Source organism: Dermochelys coriacea, chromosome 2, assembly GCF_009764565.3.
Source record: "Dermochelys coriacea isolate rDerCor1 chromosome 2, rDerCor1.pri.v4, whole genome shotgun sequence".
In the NCBI taxonomy this organism is placed as follows: Eukaryota; Metazoa; Chordata; order Testudines; family Dermochelyidae; genus Dermochelys; species Dermochelys coriacea.
In genome coordinates this window covers 265,972,841-265,993,376 of record NC_050069.1, presented here as the reverse complement: position 1 = coordinate 265,993,376, position 20,536 = coordinate 265,972,841, and the positions used below count along the sequence as shown (strand labels likewise).

Genomic DNA, 20,536 nt, shown 5'->3' with positions numbered 1-20,536 from the left:
CAGTGGTGGTAGAATTCAGTGCTTTTCCTGGGAGTGTCTGCCACAGGCAGGGTTTATTGGCAATCTCTTTTCTTACCAAGGGGAGGGAGGATTCAAGGCGCCTTAATTGTGTGTGTATGTGGCGGGGGGGGGGGGGGATGGGGTGGATATTGGTGTTACTGGTGAATGTAAGATACAGAAGCACTGGGAGAGAATAGAGTCCTTAGCAATGTCACCAAGTTAAAATAGGAGCCTTGAGATCTCTTTATGAGAAATGCAAGATGATCCTGGCAAAAGGAGGGGGGAGAATCTAGTTGGAGCCACCTTTCCTAAGCGGACTGATTGGAGCCTGTTTGTGTGGGAATTTGTTCCTGTATCGAATGAGACAGACCTGAACGAGGCAGGAAGCACCAGTTTTACCTGGGATCGGTAGCTTGGTGAAGTCAGATTCAGAACCCTGTGTTCAGCTCAGGATTGGAGCCTCCCTGGCTGAGCAAAAACAAATACCAGGCTTATTAGTCATGGTGGAAGAGCGTGCCCAGGTGCTCTGCAAATGGCACAATTGCTGTCATTCTCCCAACAAGTTTATTGCGAAGTTTTAGACTAGCCTGGTATGATTTTCAGAATGCAGGTGAACTTTGGTATCTTAAAAGCCGCTCCAACCGCTGATTGCAGGTAAACGCTGGTATGTCCTGCCAGGTTGCATTGACTTTATTTGTAGTCTAATAGCTCTGAGGTCTCCTCAAAACCCCAAAGTGGCCTGTTGCGCTAGGTGCTGTACAGACACCTGGTGAGCTCTCGTCCAAATGGAGGGTCGTCTAATCCTTCCCTGGACGAGAAAGGGATCAGTGTTAATAGTCCTGCACTATGTGGCCCATTTTTGGGCTGATGAGTTTAGAGGTCTGACACGTTGCAGAAGGTGGATGGTCCAGTGGTTGAGACACTAGCCTAGGACTTGGGTTCAAGTTCCTGCTCTTGAGGTCAGGTTCATGCCACAAGCTTCCCGCAGGACCGTGGGCAGACTGCTTATTCTTGGGGCCCGCCTGTAAAATGGACACTGCCCTGCCTTACAGGGGCATCGTGAGGATAAATACATGAACGGTTGTGAAGCACCTGGATGCAGTGGTGATGGGTGCCATATAAGTATCTTAGATAGCACAGTTCCGTTTCATGGACTCTTTCATGCCAGCTCCCACAATGCTCTGGGGCTATAGCATAGTGATGGCCAAACATACTGACCCGCCGAGACACGTATGACAATCTTCAGAAGTTCGAGAGAACCAGGATGCACCTGCTGGGGCTTGGGGCTTCAGTAGGAGTGGGGCTGAAGCCCTAAGCCCCGGCAGGTGCACCCCACTGGGCAGAAGCCCTCAGACCCTCCCCCACTAGGTAGAAGCCCCTACCCCACCACCCCACTGCAAGGCAGAGGTCCTGAGCTACCCTCCGCCCCACATTTTGGTAGGCGGAGAATAGGGGAGTTTGGGGGGGGGGGAGAGCTCTGCGAGTTTCTTACTGTAAAAAGAAAAAGAGTACTTGTGGCACCTTAGAGACTAACAACTTTATTTGAGCATAAGCTTTCGTGAGCTACAGCTCACTTGCCGCATGTGGAACTAACAGCTGAGAGATGAGATTGAGCTGCAGCAAGAAGGCAGTTTGGGGTAGGGGAGTTTGAGGGTGGATTAGCAGCATCAGAGACCACTGCCTCACAGATTGCTGGCACTTGCTGCTGCTAAAGTTGGCGCTCATCTTACCTGCCTTCCTTTTAGGGACAGGAGGGAACTCAAGATGCAGCGTGAGGAGCAGGGGAGAAGTGGCACAGTTGTAACGTGCCTAACTGCTCTGAATTGTTTCCCCTGGTACTGAGGGAAAGTTCTCGCCCATCTGCAATTCACAGGCTTCATTCTTTGGAGAGAAGTCACTTAGGGCCTGATCCAAAGCACGTTGTTTATGGAAAGACTTTCTCCCACTTCCGCGGACTCTGGCTCTGGCCCAGACACTCTGCCTCTCTCCAGTCTTTGAGAACCGATGTGGCTTTCAAAGGCTACGCCGAGATCCTAGCTCTCTCGGCAAGAGCTGCGCAGGCAAACTTCGTGTGGGGTGCGGGCCTGGCTCGAGGGGGGGGTTGGAATCCTCTCTTTCCACTGTCCAGCACAAAGTCTGGATCCGGGTAGGTGGGCTGTAGGGTTGTCAACAGTCCTGTATTACCAGCAATGTTGCTTATTTAAATGGAAAATTGCCTGTCCTGTACTAAATCCGTACCGGACGCCTTTTATCCTGTATTTCAACATATTAAAACTATTCTCCTGACGCAAGGTCAGTTTTATTATGACTTTAGCTTCCACGGATATAAAGTTTGTACAGTTAGACAGTGTAGTAATGCAGAATTGGTCCCATGACTTACTGAACCAATGTACCTATAGGGCAGAGGTTCCCAAACTATGGGGCACATCCCCTGGGGAGGGTTGTTATAATAATAATAGTAATAATAATAATAATAATAATAAGGTTATGTAATAAGGTTATTGTGTGGGGCATGAAGACCTGATGGGCCATGCTGAAAGGCTGGAGTCAGGAACGGGCTCTGTCCGGCAGGGGAAACGGACAGGGCTTTGTGCTGGTGGTCTCAGCTGTCAGGACCAGGCGCCCTGCCCTGCCCACCATGTTCCCTGACTGCTACAGCAGCTACCAGCCAGCAGTTATGCTCCTCTACTGGGGATGTTGGTGGGCACTCTGCCAGTGGGGAACAGCAGACAACACCCCAGGAGTATTGACCCTCTTCCCCCAACCCATGTCAGACAGCCCCTTCCTGAGCCTGGCCCTTCAGCGCAGCTTCAGGGCACAAAGCCCCATCCACTGACCTTGCCAGACAGAGCCAGTGCAGGGAAAGCAGACCGGGCCATGCTCAAGGGCTATAGTCAGGAGCGGGCCCTGTCCGGCAGGGGGTCAGTACTCACGGGTGCATCTTTCCACTCCCCTCCCAACCCTGGGCCCTGTTCACTTCCCCTGCACAGGTGGGGAGTCAGATGGACAGGGAGGTGGGTCCCAGCAGCCAAGACTGCCTGACTGCTGCGGGGAGTGGAAGGTTTCCTCAATTTCCACATGGCTAGTATGCCCCATGCCCTGTGGTACTGGACACCCCACCCCGGCACTATTAGGTACAGGGTACTCCTCCCCCATAAGGGTGCTAAGAAAAAAGTCCTGTATTTTTGAAATACAATGTTGACAATCCCGGCTGTAGTCAATTAGCAATTATGGCAGTTGCTATGATCCCCTCCTGCTCCTCTGACCTGCCCACAACTTCTTGGCTCCTGGGGAGTGTCGGAGTTTTGTGGTCCATGCAGTGAACCCGTAGAAGTTGTGTACTGGGGTTCAACGCAGCCTTGGAGGATTTCACCCAATAACGCCATAATTAGACACTTCAGGTTTCCGTTGTCGCCTTGCGTCGCTTAGCTCTGTGCAAAGCGAGAGAGGCGGCCAACTCGGACTGGGTGTGCTTCCCCCACACACTCTGTGTCAATGACACATGTGCAGGACACTGGGGGTTTAAACCGCTGACTAAGCACCATATAGTCTTGCAGACTGATCGCTCTTGACCCTCTTCCTTCTGCCCCCAGGGTCTATAACTTCCTCATTAGACTTCTAGGGCCCAGAATTCTGCCCTTTAAAGACCATTGGAGTTTTGTCAGTAGGCCCAGGATTTCATTCCTATATTAAAGGGGACAGAAGTAGCTCAGTCATCATAATTTTGCCCCCCAAGGTTATTTTTGAAGGAAGCCCGTTCAAATAATACAAATGCTCCCGCAGAAAACATTTGGTTTTCCCGAACCTTTTTTTTTTTTTGTCAGATCAAAATAAATACGTGGTCTTTGTGGCTTTCCTCTTTCTCCCCCACTTCTGATGGCATTGGAAAGGACAAATCTGAAAACAGAACATCTCTCTGTGATTTGATACATCGCACTTAAAAAGTGCTTTTGACACTGCAGAAAATACTGCCCACTTTTGGGACCAGCTCTAGGCAATGCTAACCTTACTAGCATCTCTCTAGATCCTAGATTTACCAAACTTGATAGGTCAATAGGGTGACCAGATGGCAAGTATGAAAAATCAGGACGGGGGTGGGGGGCCAATAGGCACCTATTTAAGACACAGCCCCAAATATCAGGACTGTCCCTATAAAATTGGGACATCTGCTCACACTATAGGTCAAGATCATGAAAACTGTTGGCAACCTGACCTTTAATTCTCCTTAACTAATGCTAGGTCCATAGTTGTATTTACTTGATCCTCCTGAGTTCATATTACTTCAGCACTTTTACCTTCTCGCTTTTAGATTAACATAAAGCCTTAGCAGTTTAGTCACAGAGCAGGACCCCACTGTGCTAGGCGCTGTACAAACACAGATCAAAAAGACAGCCCCTGCCCCGAAGAGTTTATAATGTACAATAAGACAACACACAGATACGGACAAATGGGGGAGCACAAGGAAACGGTGAGACAACGTAGGTCAGCAGAACTGTTGTCATGTTTTGTGTAGGCCTTTCTTTCCCTACATCCTCCCCCTCTATTAGAACAAACTCCAAAAGCAGACCCTTCAATTCCTTCAACTGGCTTTCAATCTCCTGTTGGAGTCTCCTTTTATAACTACAGTAAAAACCAATTCAGATAGATGACAGAGCAAAATCCTTTGCATGTTCCCTTCTTGCAGATCAAGACTGGCTTGGGTTTTCTTTCATTTTCTCTTTCCCCTCTTTATTTTCAATGTTCACCTTTACTGTGTTCCCATCTGCTTCTCTGGCGTTAAATCCGTTGTACACGAACACAATATGCTGTGTGAAAGTCTGGTGTGAAGAGCTTGCTTCAGAGTGTCTATTTGCCAAAATATGGCTTGGACCTATTTTTTTCCTCATGAAATGAAAGATCTCTGTTGTGACACTGATCTGAATGCAGAAACCACAGCATAATACAGCGGTGGAATGTGGTTTATCAAAGTTGCATGGACTAGAAACTTGACTTAACATTTAAGGAAGAAAGAACAATGGGCTGGTTTAGATCAAATCAGAGCCTTTCCCCGGACTCATAGAATTGGCTCTCTGGACCTGTCTTAAATACATCTGTGGAAGAACTCAGAAGATGTGGTGACTAGAAGAGACCATCTCAGAACTCATTATTGGAAAGTTCTATTATGGTGCAGATGTGGTTGCCCCATCTCAAAAAAGATACATTGGAATTGGAAAAGGTTCAGAAAAGGGCAACAAAAATTATTAGGAGTAAGATACAGCTTCCGTATGAGGAGAGATAAGACGGGGACTTTTCAGCTTGGAAAAGAGACGACTAAGGGGGGGATATGAAAGAGGTCTATAAAATGATGACTGCTGTGGAGAAAGTAAATAAGGAAGTGTTATTTACTCCTTCTCATAATACAAGAACTAGGGGTCACCAAATGAAATTAATAGGCAGCAGATTTAAAACAAAAAAGGAAGTATTTTTTCACACATCGCACAGTTAGTTTGTGGAATTCTTTGCCAGAGGATGTTGTGAAGGCCAAGGCTATAACAGAGTTCAAAAAAGAACTAGATATGTTTATGGAGGATAGGTCTATCAATGGCTATTAGCCAGGATGGGCAGGGATGGTGTCCCTAGTCTGTTTGCTAGAAGCTGGGAATGAGCAACAGGGGATGGATCACTTGATGATTACCTGTTCTGTTTATTCCCTCTGGGGCACCTGGCATTGGCCACTGTCGGAAGACAGGATACTGGGCTAGATGGACCTTTGGTCTGACCCAGTTTGGCTCTTCTTATGGTTCAAACTTGTATCCATCCAATCACTAGTGGTACTTGTAGGGCTGCTTTACGTCCCTTAATAACCAGTCTTTTCCAAAATGCTGATCTTGAGATTTTTATGCCACCCATCACTGTGTTACCCAAGATACTGCATTGTGGCATTCAGCTCCACTAGAAATGCTGTATTAGCCAGAGCAGCCTGAAGATTGGCCTTGAAATGCCTTGATTCCACAGCACCACAAGTGCAAAACCAACTTGCTTTTCCAAAGTGCAACACTGTGTTTGAGAACGTTTTATAGGGTTGCCAACATTATATTTAAAAAAATAAGGGACTGTTTTCTTAGTGTCCCTGCACCTCCCCTGCTCCCAATAGTATTATGAATAATAAAAAGCAGGACTTACCTACATTCACCAGGGGTATTTCTTGCTGCTTTTTGCAGCACTCAGCAACTCCTGATTGTGTTGTACAGAGATGGGGGGCCAGGGAAAGGGACGTCCCTGTTAATAAGAGACTGTTGGCCACCCTATGTGATACTAAACTGAGCTCCTGTCTCTCCTGCCTGGATGCTAAAGACTTCATGGACCTGAAAATTAAGGTCAGCCCCAATGTTCTTGTCAAAAGAACTCTTCTGTCTCCTTTGACTTTTGATGGCTCTGGAGGGGAGCATGCTAGAGATGAAATGATGGAGCCACATGATAAATCATTGGGATGAAAGGCATCAAAAGAATCTGGAAGAGGAATCAGTCTGTAGCCCAACCCTTAGCTCTATGAGGCAACTTGTTTGTACAACTTTACATATAGAGACACAATTGCAATAAATAAAAGCAACTGGGAAAAACTAAGGCATGAACAAAACCATGTCAAATATGTTGTGACCCTGTTTGGGGTAGGGAGCATCCTCTCTTTGTGTCTGCACAGTGTCTAGCTCAATGGGAAACTGATCATTGAGTGAGGATCCCCTAAGAAAAAGAACCTCTTGGTTTGGTTGCAGTAGTGCCTGACGGTGCTCTAGGTACATCCCAAACACAGAAGGGCTCCGTTCCTGCCCTGGAAAGTGCAGAATCTAAAAAGGCAAAGGCAGCATGGGGGGAAGGCATTCCTAAGTTCAGAGATTTTAGGCATGTGCTTACCAATACCCTTATTAGGGGTATCTTCACTGCAAAATTAGCTTGGGTTAGACTAGCCTGGGTCTGAGCAGCCACACTGGAAAGCCCTCCCTGAACTATCGCTTCCTCACTGGTGCTGTGCTCCCTTGTGTGTTGCTAGGACTTCTGGGGGCACCTCTTTTGTCCTGCAGTAAGCTGAATGGCTCTCGTATTTCTTTCTTTCCCAGTGAATTGTGGGAGAACTTGTTAGTCCTTCTAGGCCCACAGGGGAATTATGGGAAGGCACTGGGGGACTGTCAGCACTTGAGTGACTTAGCTTGCATCCTCACTGCAGAGTGGATGGGTTACTGAGCTGAGTGAAAGAAAAACCTAGTCTCTAAGCCAGCATCTCCTGCTGGGAATTAATAGTCATGTTAAAGGTTCCATTACCTTCTCATTTGCAATGGATTTCGTAAACTGTCCATGATCTAACTCACTCTTCTGTAGGAGGCAGTGAGTCATGCCTAACATAGAATCATAGAATCATAGAATATCAGGGTTGGAAGGGACCCCAGAAGGTCATCTAGTCCAACCCCCTGCTCAAAGCAGGACCAAGTCCCAGTTAAATCATCCCAGCCAGGGCTTTGTCAAGCCTGACCTTAAAAACCTCTAAGGAAGGAGATTCTACCACCTCCCTAGTTAACGCATTCCAGTGTTTTACCACCCTCTTAGTGAAAAAGTTTTTCCTAATATCCAATCTAAACCTCCCCCATTGCAACTTGAGACCATTACTCCTCGTTCTGTCATCTGCTACCATTGAGAACAGTCTAGAGCCATCCTCTTTGAAACCCCCTTTCAGGTAGTTGAAAGCAGCTATCAAATCCCCCCTTATTCTTCTCTTCTGCAGACTAAACAATCCCAGCTCCCTCAGCCTCTCCTCATAAGTCATGTGCTCTAGACCCCTAATCATTTTCGTTGCCCTTCGTTGTACTCTTTCCAATTTATCCACATCCTTCCTGTAGTGTGGGGCCCAAAACTGGACACAGTACTCCAGATGAGGCCTCACCAGTGTCGAATAGAGGGGAACGATCACGTCCCTCGATCTGCTCGCTATGCCCCTACTTATACATCCCAAAATGCCATTGGCCTTCTTGGCAACAAGGGCACACTGCTGACTCATATCCAGCTTCTCGTCCACTGTCACCCCTAGGTCCTTTTCCGCAGAACTGCTGCCGAGCCATTCGGTCCCTAGTCTGTAGCGGTGCATTGGATTCTTCCATCCTAAGTGCAGGACCCTGCATTTATCCTTATTGAACCTCATTAGATTTCTTTTGGCCCAATCCTCCAATTTGTCTAGGTCCTTCTGTATCCTATCCCTCCCCTCCAGCGTATCTACCACTCCTCCCAGTTTAGTATCATCCGCAAATTTGCTGAGAGTGCAATCCACACCATCCTCCAGATCATTTATGAAGATATTGAACAAAACGGGCCCCAGGACCGACCCCTGGGGCACTCCACTTGACACCGGCTGCCAACTAGACATGGAGCCATTGATCACTACCCGTTGAGCCCGACAATCTAGCCAGCTTTCTACCCACCTTATAGTGCATTCATCCAGCCCATACTTCCTTAACTTGCTGACAAGAATGCTGTGGGAGACCGTGTCAAAAGCTTTGCTAAAGTCAAGAAACAATACATCCACTGCTTTCCCTTCATCCACAGAACCAGTAATCTCATCATAAAAGGCGATTAGATTAGTCAGGCATGACCTTCCCTTGGTGAATCCATGCTGACTGTTCCTGATCACTTTCCTCTCCTCTAAGTGCTTCAGGATTGATTCTTTGAGGACCTGCTCCATGATTTTTCCAGGGACTGAGGTGAGGCTGACCGGCCTGTAGTTCCCAGGATCCTCCTTCTTCCCTTTTTTAAAGATGGGCACTACATTAGCCTTTTTCCAGTCATCCGGGACTTCCCCCGTTCGCCACGAGTTTTCAAAGATAATGGCCAAGGGCTCTGCAATCACAGCCGCCAATTCCTTCTATTCTATTCTATACGAGAGCCATTCAGCTTACTGCAGGACAAAACATCTAAGGGCCTCTTCCATCAATGGTCATTCTGATGAAATAAAAGTGAATGTAAGGCATAGGACTACAAGTTAGAATTGGGTTCTGCTCCCACTTGGGTTGGAGATTTGACCAGTCCAAAAATAAGTGGACAAATATTTTAAAGCACTAATTTATAAGAAGAGTAACCAAAAATGAATAAGACTGTATGGCCTCCAAAAGGCTTAGCCTTAGATACTTATGTGCAACTACAAAATAAAAACCCCAAGTTCCTTAGCTGAGTGAACAGAGGAAAAATATGAAACGGTGACCTTCTAGAAAACAAAAAGAAAAAAAAAAAGAATGGCACCATGAGGCCATCGGAAAGATAGGCTTCCTCCTATTTCAGACCATTCTTGCTTTAATATTTGACCGTATTTGATTGTGGGCACATTGAATTTTATTTGACCAGACAATTGGCTGGCTTGCCAAGCCGAATTCCCAGCTCTGCCACTGGACAGGTCAACTAACCCGTGTGTGTGTGTGTGTGTGTGTGTGTGTGTGTGTGTGTGTGTTCCTATCCCCCAGTGGGTATAATGCTTTCTCATTTCTTAAAGATGTGCCTAGGGCCATGCATTTTGTGGGGTGCTTATTTAGCAGCTCTATTATGCCTTGGATAGGCCTTGTTACCATAGATAACCCATACACTCAGCTGGGATTAAAGGTGATTCTCATCTAATGGATGTTTGGCTCTTGTGAGGTGAGTTTGGAGCGGGGAGGTCTTGGATCTGGCTTCCACAACTCACTTATCACCAGGCTTTGGGCTGCTTGGTGGAGGGTCAGATCTTGGAGGGGCCCTGGAGACAATTACTCCGTTACCCTAAAGCAGTGTTTCTCAACCTTTTTTGATACCAGGGACTGGCTTGCCACTTTCCTGAACTGTCTCAGGGAGATCTCAGGGACTGCCCTAGAGGACATTCTCCAATCCCCCTACCCCTGAAACTGGATGTGATGCATGCTGGCAGGGCAGCTTGTGGGAAGCTTGTCCTATTGCTGTCCTGAAGATCAGCAGAGGACTTCATTCCCCAAGGTACCCTATTTGACTCCGCTAGCCGGTGCTAAATCCACACAGCTTTTAAAGCCAGAGTTTATGGTTACATGCAAATTAACAAGTTAACTTGTACATAATGTCAGATCTGTACAGAACTTGGCAGCTCTGATTTTTAAAGTGTCTTGATCCAGGGGTGCCAAAGATCAGTGTGTGCATAGGATCAGTATTAAGAGTGGGAGTAGACTTCTCCAGAGTGGGCAGATCGTACCTGTGTTGTCTTTATGTCCTACCAATTTACATGGAGAAAACAACAAAGTCTTGTGAAACAGCTGTCCGGGGGGGCCATGAGACTACCTGTAAAGTTCAGTCCACCCACGCTACTGCTGTACTGCAGTTTTCATTCAGTTCCTCAAATGAGCGTGCACAGTGACCTGTGCTTGCCCTTGCCTGTTGGTTATTTAAAGTCTGCAGCCCTGAATCAGCATCAAACTTGTTCAATAGGCGATGGATTTTACCTCTCCTTAACGCTAACAGACTCTGGGTGTATATATACACACACTATTGAAATAACTGTCTGGGTAAAGGGCTTGAGTCCAAAGAGCAGGGAAATTGAGGTGGAAATTCTGCCCTTGCCCCATTATGCCTCCTTAGAACATGTGGTATAGCAAAGTCATATGTCATGGATGTTGTATCAAATGCTATTTTAAAAGTGTGAGTGCGTGATTACTTAATAAGTGACATCAACTCATGACTGCAATTTTGAGAACTAGAGCTAGTAGGCAGCCTTCCATTGAAAGCAAAAACAGATTGCAAAAGATTTTAGCAATGTAGTGTTTCTTTGGATCTCCTTTCTCAATGCAGTGTGCGGTGTAGGGGTTGAGAGAGAGAACTGGATTAGAGAAATCCTTCATCCTGTCTCTAGTGGCCTATTCTTGATGGTTCAGAAGAAGGCATTCCTAATGCAAACTGCATGGATCAGAAGTGAGTAGGTGATTAGGAATGTTGGAAGGAGCCCGGGGTGGGAATCCGTGAAGAGCAAAGAGTAGTAAAGCTGGCTGAAAGGGTGACATTTCAGCGAACTCCCCCCCAAAAATGAAAATTTCCATCAATTTCAAAATGTCAGATTTCAGCTGGATCTAACTTTTTGTGTTCTCTGTGGATCTAGTAGATCTGACTGCTTGCTTCAGCCGTACCAAATTACAAGGCAAAATAAGCTGTCATGCACCAGCTAGGTTGCACTTTAACTCTGATGAAGCAAAACACTTCTTCCTAAAGCTAGGGAACACGCTTAAGTGCCAATGATTCAGTGATTAGGTTGCAAGGTTGGGATTTTGGAGCTCTGGGTTCAATTCCATGCTCTGCCAAAGACTTCTTGTGACCTTGGCCAAGTCAGTTAAGACTAGATTTTCAAAGGTATTAGGCATCTGAAGATAATGGTGGATGCCTAGTGGGATTTTTCAGTTGCACTTAGCTGGGAATTAAACACAGAACCCATTTAGGTGCTTTTGAAAATGCCCCTAGGTGCCTATAGCATTGTTAGGTTCCTAATACCTTTGGCTCGATGTCTTTCTCTGTGCCTCATTTGCCAATCTGTAAAATAGGGATGATATTTCCATAGTTCATGGAGGTGTTGTATTTATCCTCGTATTAAATTGTAAGGTGTTCATATCCCAGTATTAGGGACCATGTCAGAGCGTAAGAGATGTATGTGAGGAGAAATTTCATCTTCATGTCTACAGGCAGTGGGGAAAAAATGCACCTAAAACCAAAATTGTTTAGATGACTACAGTCTTTGACTTTTTTTCACTTTTGCTTTCTGGTTCATTAGTCCCCCGCACTTGTGCAGTCTGGAACTTGGAAGGTGAGTGAGGTTAAGATGCCTGTCTTGTCTTGATTCTATTATGATGTACAGGCGTTTCCTGTCCCAGTCAAACCACCAATGTCCTTGCAAAACCCAGCTTTTTAAGTCCTGTGCACTGTTCTAACGTTAAAGAATTTCATTATCCTGTAATATAGGGAAGTTAAGTGCCCAGGGCTATCTCAGAGAGCCTCAAAAAAAAAAAAAGTCTTGTTTGTAATCTTAGTTACAGTGGCACGTTTTCTATTAGCGGTGTCTTCAAACCACATTCACCCTGCCCTTGATTTTCTTCACTGTTTGGGTTCTTTCCATTGTGGCTCTCCATGACGTTCGCTAGCAGCACTTGGATTAGTATTTTTCTCTTTTTAAAGAGGAAGCAATAGAAATTTGTTGGTTGGCCCATGAACACAAGCAGTATTACTCAAGCATTTCCGTTATATACAGCAGTGAGGACAGTTGTAACTGGACAGCTAGGGCAATCAGACTTTCTGCTCCCTTGGGGTAGATGTGGTCAGAGCCGCTGTTGTGGTGGATAGCTTGGTGGCAGCATACAACACATTTTGCTGCTAATGGAGGTGAGTTGAGGCTCAGTGGCACAAAGCTAATGGCAGGGGAAGTTTGAACTAACCCTGTCCTTGCCGTATGTGCTTTGGGCATAAACGGGCTTCCTTCAGGAAAGCAAGTCCAGCTCTTGGGGGATTAATTCCATGGTAGAAAAGCTCAAGGCCTTCTTTTGAAAGCTCTGATGCTTGTTGAGGTCTTGCAAGGAGGCAGCTTGGCCCATTGACAAGGGCAGTGGTCTGAGAATTCGTGTTTGGGGGAGGGAAACTGGGTTTTGTTTGCAGCTCTGCCACTGACCTTTCTGTGTGACCTTGGGCAAGTCACTTCACCTCTCTGTGCCTCTAATTGCCCTCCCAACTTTCTCTCTTTAGATTGCTCTTTTGGGCTGGGAGCGTCTCTCGCTGTGTGTGCAGTGCCAAGCACCAGGAGGGCCCAATTTGGGGGCTTGGTGCCCTGCTGTGAGACGAGTTGTAGGGTTCTTTATAGTGAACGGCTTTAACTCTGTTTGCTACTAGAACATGAGCACCATTGAAGCGGCAGAGTCGCTCCTACGAACGGAAGAAACCTTCTCCGCGTGTCTAGCGCGTATCAACACCATCGTTCTCAAGCCCTTGCTCGAGGCGGGTAAGCCCACAGAGGAGAATGGCGCTATCTGCTCGTGAAGCTCTGCTTCCCGGCATCTGATCGATGCAGTCCTTAGGCTTCAGTGGTACCCGGTGTCTTCTGGCACAGAGCTGCCTGAGGCCGGTGTATTGGAAGGTGTTTTTAACCTAGGGAAATGGAATCTAAACCCAGTTCAGCTTAATCAGAGCTCTAAGGCTACGTCTACGCTACACACTATCAGAAGTGGTGTGTAGTGATGTGTAGCCACGAGCTGCGTCCACACTGTGATGTGTAGATACATGTGTCAGTGAAAAGCTCCGGTGAGGGAGGTAGCAGGGAAAGGCACCTTTCCCTGCTGAGGGGGAAAGGCACCAGCAGCTGGGAGATGGCAGAACACTACATGGCAAAAATAGCAATGTAAACGGGGAAGGCAAGGTTTGGATGAGTAGGGAGCCATGTAGGATCTGTATTCAGGGACATAACCACACCTTTCAGGTGTGTCTATGCTCTACTTGCCTAAGCTATGCCTTGTGGTCTATACTGCTACTTAAACCCATGCAAAGGGTGCTGCCCTAGTATGTACTCCACAAGGTTGCATGTGACCTCTGGTCCAAGACATAGGCTTGGATCATTGAGGGCTGTTTACTTGCTCTTAGTGGAGTAAATCCAGATTCCCACTCATGTGAGAATAGAGTCACACCCATAGTAGATCTAAACTGGTGATATTTTCCATTCAGGTCCTTGGTGTTGAAAACCAAACTGCCAATCTTGCATCCGCTTGCAAGCTTGTTTCAGTACAGAGGAGTGAAGTTCTAACTGTTCTCACTCCCTTGCTTAGTCCCCTAAACTGCTGTGCCCCTTCTGCCTTATCTTGATAGGGATGACCACCTAGCTCTTAGCAAATAGAATGTGTACAGCCAGATCCTCAGCTGCAAACACCAATATACACAAGCTGAGGATGTGATCCACACAACTTCTTAAGATAGAGGGTGCTTACACATGCTAGCCATCAGCTCTTCTCTCTGGAGAATCTCAGCTGCACTGTTCGTGTGTCTCCCAGGAGACTACTTGGGCCTCATCACCAAGCCCTGCCTTGAGTGCAGGGGACTGGACTAGAAGACCTCTCGAGGTCCCTTCCAGTCCAATGCTTCTATCGTTCTATGACTTCGTAGCATCATCTCTTCTTGGTCTCTTTCAAAGAGCCTTATGAGCAAAAAGGAAAGGATAACTTGAAATTATTGCTGCTTTTGAACGACCGCTTCCACGCTCTCTGGGACCTGACAGAGGAAAACCACCAGACGCTGAAACAGAAGTTCAGCGTCTCCGAGTCGCTCTGCCTCCAAGACCTCTACATCCTGTGGAAGGGAGACCTGTTTCTCAGTATCTACATCCAGTAAGTACAAAGACACTATAATGTCAATTACTGAAGCAAACCTATAGACTAAAGGATCAGGATGAAATCTTTGTCTATCTCAGCAATTCTCTAGCTGTGGGTCAGGACCCCCAAGTGGGTCATGAGCCCATTTGAATGGGGTCGCCAGGGCTGACTTAGACTTGCTGGGGCTTGGGGCTGAAGCCAGAGCCCTACCACCTGGGGCTGAAGCCAAAGCCTGAGGGCTTCAGCCCTGTGTAGTGGGGCTCAGGTTACAGGCCCCCTGCCTGGGGCTGAAGCCCTTAGGCTTCAGTTTTGGCCCCCTCGCCTGGAGCAGTGGGGCTTGGGCTTTGCCCTCTCCACCTGGGGCAGTGGGGCTCGGGTGGGCTCAAGCTTCAGTCCCCCCTTCTGGGGTCATATAGTAACTTGTGTTGTCAAAGGGGGTCACAGTGCAATGAAGTTTGAGAACTCTTAGTATTTAATTGGTATCCTTTCTCTAGCTGTGGCTGTGATTTTCCTCTAAAGAGATTTAAGATGAACACCTGCCTTCTGGTGCACACTGATATTTAGAAGCTTTAAAGGGGTGGGGATATAAGCCATGACTGAGTTATATGCAAACAGAATTCGTGTTGTGATCAGGATGAGAGGACTTGTGTCTAGATCGGGGTAGGGTGCAGGGCTGCAAGCAGACCTCACTAGGACACGGAGTGGAAAAAAGTAACATGTCACAGTCATTAGAATCTATTAAAGAATCCACAACTGCCGAGGAGACTGCTCCTATGCATAAGTGTTTTCAGGATTGGGCTCTGATGTGCTATAAATGCCATTAAAATCTGGGCTGACCGGCAGATTATCGTTGCTCTGCTGTTCGTTAGAAATGCAATCATCCCAAACTCAGGATTCTGGATATCGCACTATGCTCCCTGTGTAGGCTAGGCTCCGCATGGGTGTCAGGGGCCCGTGCTAGCAGATCGGATTGCCTACACATCCTGGTCCCGATCCTGCAATGTCACATGCTTAGCATGCATGGTGATCTGATTCTGCGGGCGCACACTGGTGCGTTAATGGTGGGAGAGAGCTTCGGTAAGAATGTGTTTTATCTCCCTCTCATGCTTCTGGGGAGCAGCACTGTGTGGATGGTAAGGCAGGGGGATAGATTTTACAGATGACATAACCACCCGCCTGCAGCAGAACACCTGGTGGTTTTAAGTAATAAGACAAAATGGAGCAGAACACATGTTGACAGTATGGCTGTCTGCTTCTAGTGGTGAGACCATGTATACTGGGTTTAGTCTAGCAGACCTGGTTCTGTGCCTCAATAGAAGCCCATAGGTTTAGATGACAGGGCCTTGGATTCAGTCCCTGCAGACTAACTCTCCAGGGTTGTTGCCTGAGTAAAGAAGATCTTAAGGAACTTTCCTGGTAATCAGCCTAGTGGAGAATGTTCCCCATTAATAATCTCCCAAGGGAAGTTTATACAGGGCACTGGAGAGCATACTGTAGGGAATATATATGGAAAGAATAGTCTATGGGCTTAGTCTCCATCTCTGACACCCTGGGCAAAAAGGTAACAGACACGATGGGCTTTCAAACGAGCTACAAGATTCTCCCAGTGCCTCTTAAACCTGGTAACTACTACTTGACCCAAACTCGGCCTCTCTTTCTCTTTACCTACAGATACTTTGTCACCTTTGCAAACTGTGTTGTAGTCCAGGGCTTTGACCAGGCAGCAAAGAATAAAAGGTTAGTGGCTTCAGACCCTCCGGCCTCCTGTTCAGCCTGAGGGAATAACCCTGCCCGCATGAGGGAAAGCTAAAGGAGTGAGACTTCAAGCAAGTCCTAGAGTCCCCTGGCTTATAGGCGCTGGCCCTGCTACAATGATATACTGGCCAGAAAGTGCCTCATTGCTCTAGTAATCCAGCCACTGTGTTAATGGGACAACACTGAGTAATCTCTTCTTCATGGCTGTGGCCTCCACCTACAATGCAGGCTGCTCCCAGCTTCAGTGGAGGCCATGATGCCAGGTTGCACCCTAACCACTAGGCTAAAAGTTTTATATGGGGATGTACCACCACCTCCTCCACTGACTTTGAATTTGGCCCTTTAAAAAGGCCAGGAAACACATGCTGTGAGTCAAACCACTTATTTAAAAAGTGCCTTGACCCAAAGCATGTGTTTCCTGGCCTTTTTAAAGAGCCAGATTCAAATGTTTTGGGTCAAACCACTTATTTAAATCAAGCGTGTGTTGGGTTGAACTGCTGCTGAAATATATCAATTTTTGAATTTGAACCCAAACCCCACTTGGAACTGCTGGTGAACCAAAAAATCAGTGATTTGCTCAGCCCTATTAGTGATAAAATGGAGTGTTTAGATCCTCAGCAGGAAGGAGAGCAAAAAGGATATGCTGCTTAGTGTGTCACAGCATGTAAACCAAAGAGTGCAGCTATGTTTTAAGGTATGTCCACACTGAAGTCATGAGGTGTGATGGCAGCATGTGTAAGCATACCTGACCCAGCTCGAGTACTAATGGCAATGAAGCTACAGTAGCATTCACTGTAGTGTGGGCTGTACAAGTCTTCCTGGAACCTTGGAACTGCCCCCAGGGCTAACCTGTACTGAAACGTACTGCCACAGCTTCTCTGCTCCAGTACCCAAGCTATCTGAGCTGCAATTGCACACTGATTTCAGGCTAGGTAGTCTCCTAGAGCCAGAGCTGCTGCTCCTCTCTTTCACTATCTTGATGGATTCTGAGATGTCCTTAACTCAAAATGAGGAGGGATCCCCTGTGATTTGCTCTCCCAGCTTCTTCCAGCAGATCTTGTTGGAAAACAATGAGGGGAGAGAGTCTCTGACGTAAAGAGAGACAAGCAATGAAAAGGTCAAAGACCTCAGTATCCAGCAGAAGCTCCATTTCGGGTCCACTGAATCACATCTTGTGCAATTTTTCAGGTGCGTAGTGGACACCAACCATGCAAACTGCCATTTGAATAGAAAATTCAAAAGCCTGCTCATAATTAGGCAGGAGTAACTTCTGCAGAATTGCAAAATCTCTCAGGTAGATAGCAGATAAAATCAGAACTGCTGGAGGATTTGTCCTGTTAGAAGTGTTCAGAGACTTATTTATCTTCCAGTCAGAACTGGAAGGCCTGGAAATTTGCACATACTATACACAACGTTTTCTCTGCTATTTGAAAGATTTTTGTACACTTGCCAAGGACAATAGCAGAGCTGCTGGCTGTGCTGTGAACTTGCTCCTTCTAGATCAGTGGCTTTCAACCTGGGGGTCTGCAGACTACCTAAGATTTCCAAAGGGGTCCACACCTCCATTTGAAATTTTTAGGGGTTCTCAAATGAAAAGGGTTGAAAATCACTGGCCTAGATGCCGCAAAAGTAACTTCCTTCTTCCCTTAAGTCCTGATCAGTTTCACTCAGTGAGTTACTACGTGTAACAGATCTATAATTGAATGACTGCATTTCAGCACTGTAGGGTTTTGGTTGGCAGCCAGCATATAATGGTGCTAATCAAAAATATAAAGATAGAGTTGGGGGCGAGGGCTGTGTGCATTAGCAGTAGGAGAACCATACATGGTTAAAGTAAATATTCAAACTTAGCAGTTTTCTTTCAAATTTGGGTCTGTAAAACTGGGCCAGGAACTTCATTACAGTAGCTTTTCTTGCACTATGTTTATTGCCGGTCCGTACCATAATGAGTCCTGTGGAAAAGGATATTGAAAAGACAAACGAGCTGCACTTCAGTAGTTTGGGGCTTTTATCTGAATCAGTCCACTAGTGTATTTGTGCCTAGTGTGTAACGCCATCAGCGTGACTATAACTCCATACTCCTTGTATGTACTTTACAAAAAAAGTAAGTGATTTTTGCCCAAGGTCACATAGCAGGCCAGTGGCAGGTGTGGAATAGAGCTCTGGTATACAGTCTCCCAGTCCAGTGACTGCCATACTAGACTACACTTCTACATGCTTGCTGTGTGCACTACATTAGCCATAGTTACTGACATCCCTGCTTGGGAGTCAGCAGAGTTGCTGTGTAGCATGGGTGTGACTGAATGTTTGTTTGGCTGAGCAGGTGGGTGGTAGTGAAAAGCTACCTCATTAAGAGAAGCAGGTTAGACACGACTAAGTGTGAGGGACCATGCCTGGTAATGAACTGGTGTCTTGTTGACTGGAAACCTTGCAGTGAATTCTGGAAGACGCACAAGACGGCGCTGAAGCAATTCCTTGCAGACTTCACCTCTGAGACGTCCATACCGGTGGCCCTGCATACAGTACTCCATAAACCTCTCCGGGATCATGTGCAGCAATATGCCCTCATCCTTACCCAGCTCAGCGAGGCCATTGGCAAGGTAAGAGACTATCCATACTGGTATTCGACAACCAGTCTCGATATTTCATACACAGAGCTCTGGAGTATTGTGATACTGTAACCACCATATGCTGTAAGGAAAAGGTATTTAACAGGGTGGTAGGGAGCTGTTGGTGCAGATTCCTTCATCTAAGGTCCTAAAACACTTTACTGTACAATCATTAGGCATTGCCAAAACTTCCTCCCAGCTCTAGTTACAAATAGTTTGCAAAAAATGTGCTTTTGGTCTACCTGAAAGTGTTGAGTTTGCCAAATAGTTTAAACTGAACCAAAAAAATTAAAATGTTTTGGAAATGTCCAAATGAAACACTTGTTTTGACCTGACTTGAAGTTATTTTGTCTTTCCGATGCACCAAAAATCTCAATTTGATTTTTGGTTTGACCTGACGTGAAACTTTTTTGTTTTTTTTGGAATTGCCAATATATAGAAAAATCCACTATTTGCCCAACTTAAATGGCAACATAACACAGGCCACTCGTAATACAGCCAGGTATACAGAAGTAACTGGCCCAAGTTCACCCAGTAAGCAGAGGTGGCAGAACTGGGAATAGATCCCAGAACTTGATGCTGTAATTTGCTTTAACCAGTAGACAATAGTGCCTGCCAATAGAATGACCCATTCGAAGGTCAAAAGGGATGGCAGTGATCACCTAGTCTGACCTCCTGTATAACACAGGCCAGAGAACTCCCCCAAAATAATTCCTAAAGTAGAGCTTTTAATAATCAGCAGTTCACAAGCTAGTAATACGGGTCAGCTCAATGAATTCAGAGGTGCCAAGGCCATAGTTACATTACATTACAGCGGTAATGTAGTAAGAGATGGAGATCTAGTACAGTTCTAGCTGAAACGTTCCTAACGGCGCATTCTCCTGTTGACAGAGCCCTGACCGAGAACTCGTCACCAGTGCGGCCAAGCAATATGCCAAGCTGCAGTCTTTCATCAGCCAGGTCCTGGATGAAGCCTGTCTGACCAAAGCCCTGTGGAAGTCCTTGGGGCACAAACTCACGGTGAGTCAAACAGCATCTCGGTGGCCCTCCAGTCTGTGGTCCTTCATGGTCATACTGATGGCCCAGGACAAGAGATTCCAGAGCATGCATTGAACTGGGAACTAGACAGGCCCTCATGAAGGGAGTCCTTTATTGCACCCACTTTACCAAAGGGGCGGCCATTCCAATGCCTTCCCCATGGTTCTGGAGAGCCATACAGTGGGCCCCAGGTCTTGTATTCTCAGGTTAGGTTCCATAATGGGTTCATTCACGGAGGCTGTTCAACATCCCCTTCACCAAAGGAGGGTGACCCCCAAAATATTCAGGGGTCAGTTTGGCTTAATTGACTAGCAAAATCTCTAAACCCCCCTCAAATGGTATAAAACCCCCATTCCTGCCTCAGACCTCCACACAACTGCCCCGATCAGATCCCCAAATGCTCCCCTTTCAGTCTGTACAAATCCCCACCGCCCTTCCATCTTAGGAGGCCTGTGTTCTGCCTATCTGGGGGTGGCACTCCAACCTCTGAGCAGGAGTCCTGCTGCCTGCTATTCCTTCAGCATCCTTTCTCCTTAAAAGATGCAAGTAATAGTGGCCAAGCTCCTGCTGGTGTCTTGAAGCCTACAAAATATACATGAAAAGAAAAGGAGTACTTGTGGCACCTTAGAGACTAACACATTTATTTGAGCATAAGCTTTCATGAGCTACAGCTCACTTCATGTGGCTCACGAAAGCTTATGCTCAAATAAATTTGTTAGTCTCTAAGGTGCCACAAGTACTCCTTTTCTTTTTGCGAATACAGACTAACACGGCTGCTACTCTGAAAAATATACA

At 46.5% G+C, this 20,536-nt stretch overlaps 1 protein-coding gene across 9 annotated transcripts in view; it reads left to right on the top strand.

Annotated features, from left to right (window-relative positions):
- The window catches only part of ALS2CL (ALS2 C-terminal like), an 82,291-nt gene that overhangs the window by 30,595 nt on the left and 31,160 nt on the right, over positions 1 to 20,536 (top strand). For 4 of the 9 annotated variants that reach the window (XM_038390545.2, XM_038390542.2, XM_038390544.2 and 1 more), the window contains exons 2-6: positions 12,874 to 12,982; positions 14,162 to 14,354; positions 16,011 to 16,076; positions 18,529 to 18,694; positions 19,595 to 19,723. In XM_038390545.2, the coding sequence (XP_038246473.1) occupies positions 12,877 to 12,982; positions 14,162 to 14,354; positions 16,011 to 16,076; positions 18,529 to 18,694; positions 19,595 to 19,723 (660 nt within the window). In that variant the 5' untranslated portion in view covers positions 12,874 to 12,876. Of the gene's footprint in view, positions 1 to 9,803; positions 9,979 to 10,800; positions 10,921 to 11,296; positions 12,373 to 12,873; positions 12,983 to 14,161; positions 14,355 to 16,010; positions 16,077 to 18,528; positions 18,695 to 19,594; positions 19,724 to 20,536 lie in introns of those variants that run through there. The other 5 variants (XM_043509768.1, XM_038390537.2, XM_038390536.2 and 2 more) reach the window with 3 other exon arrangements.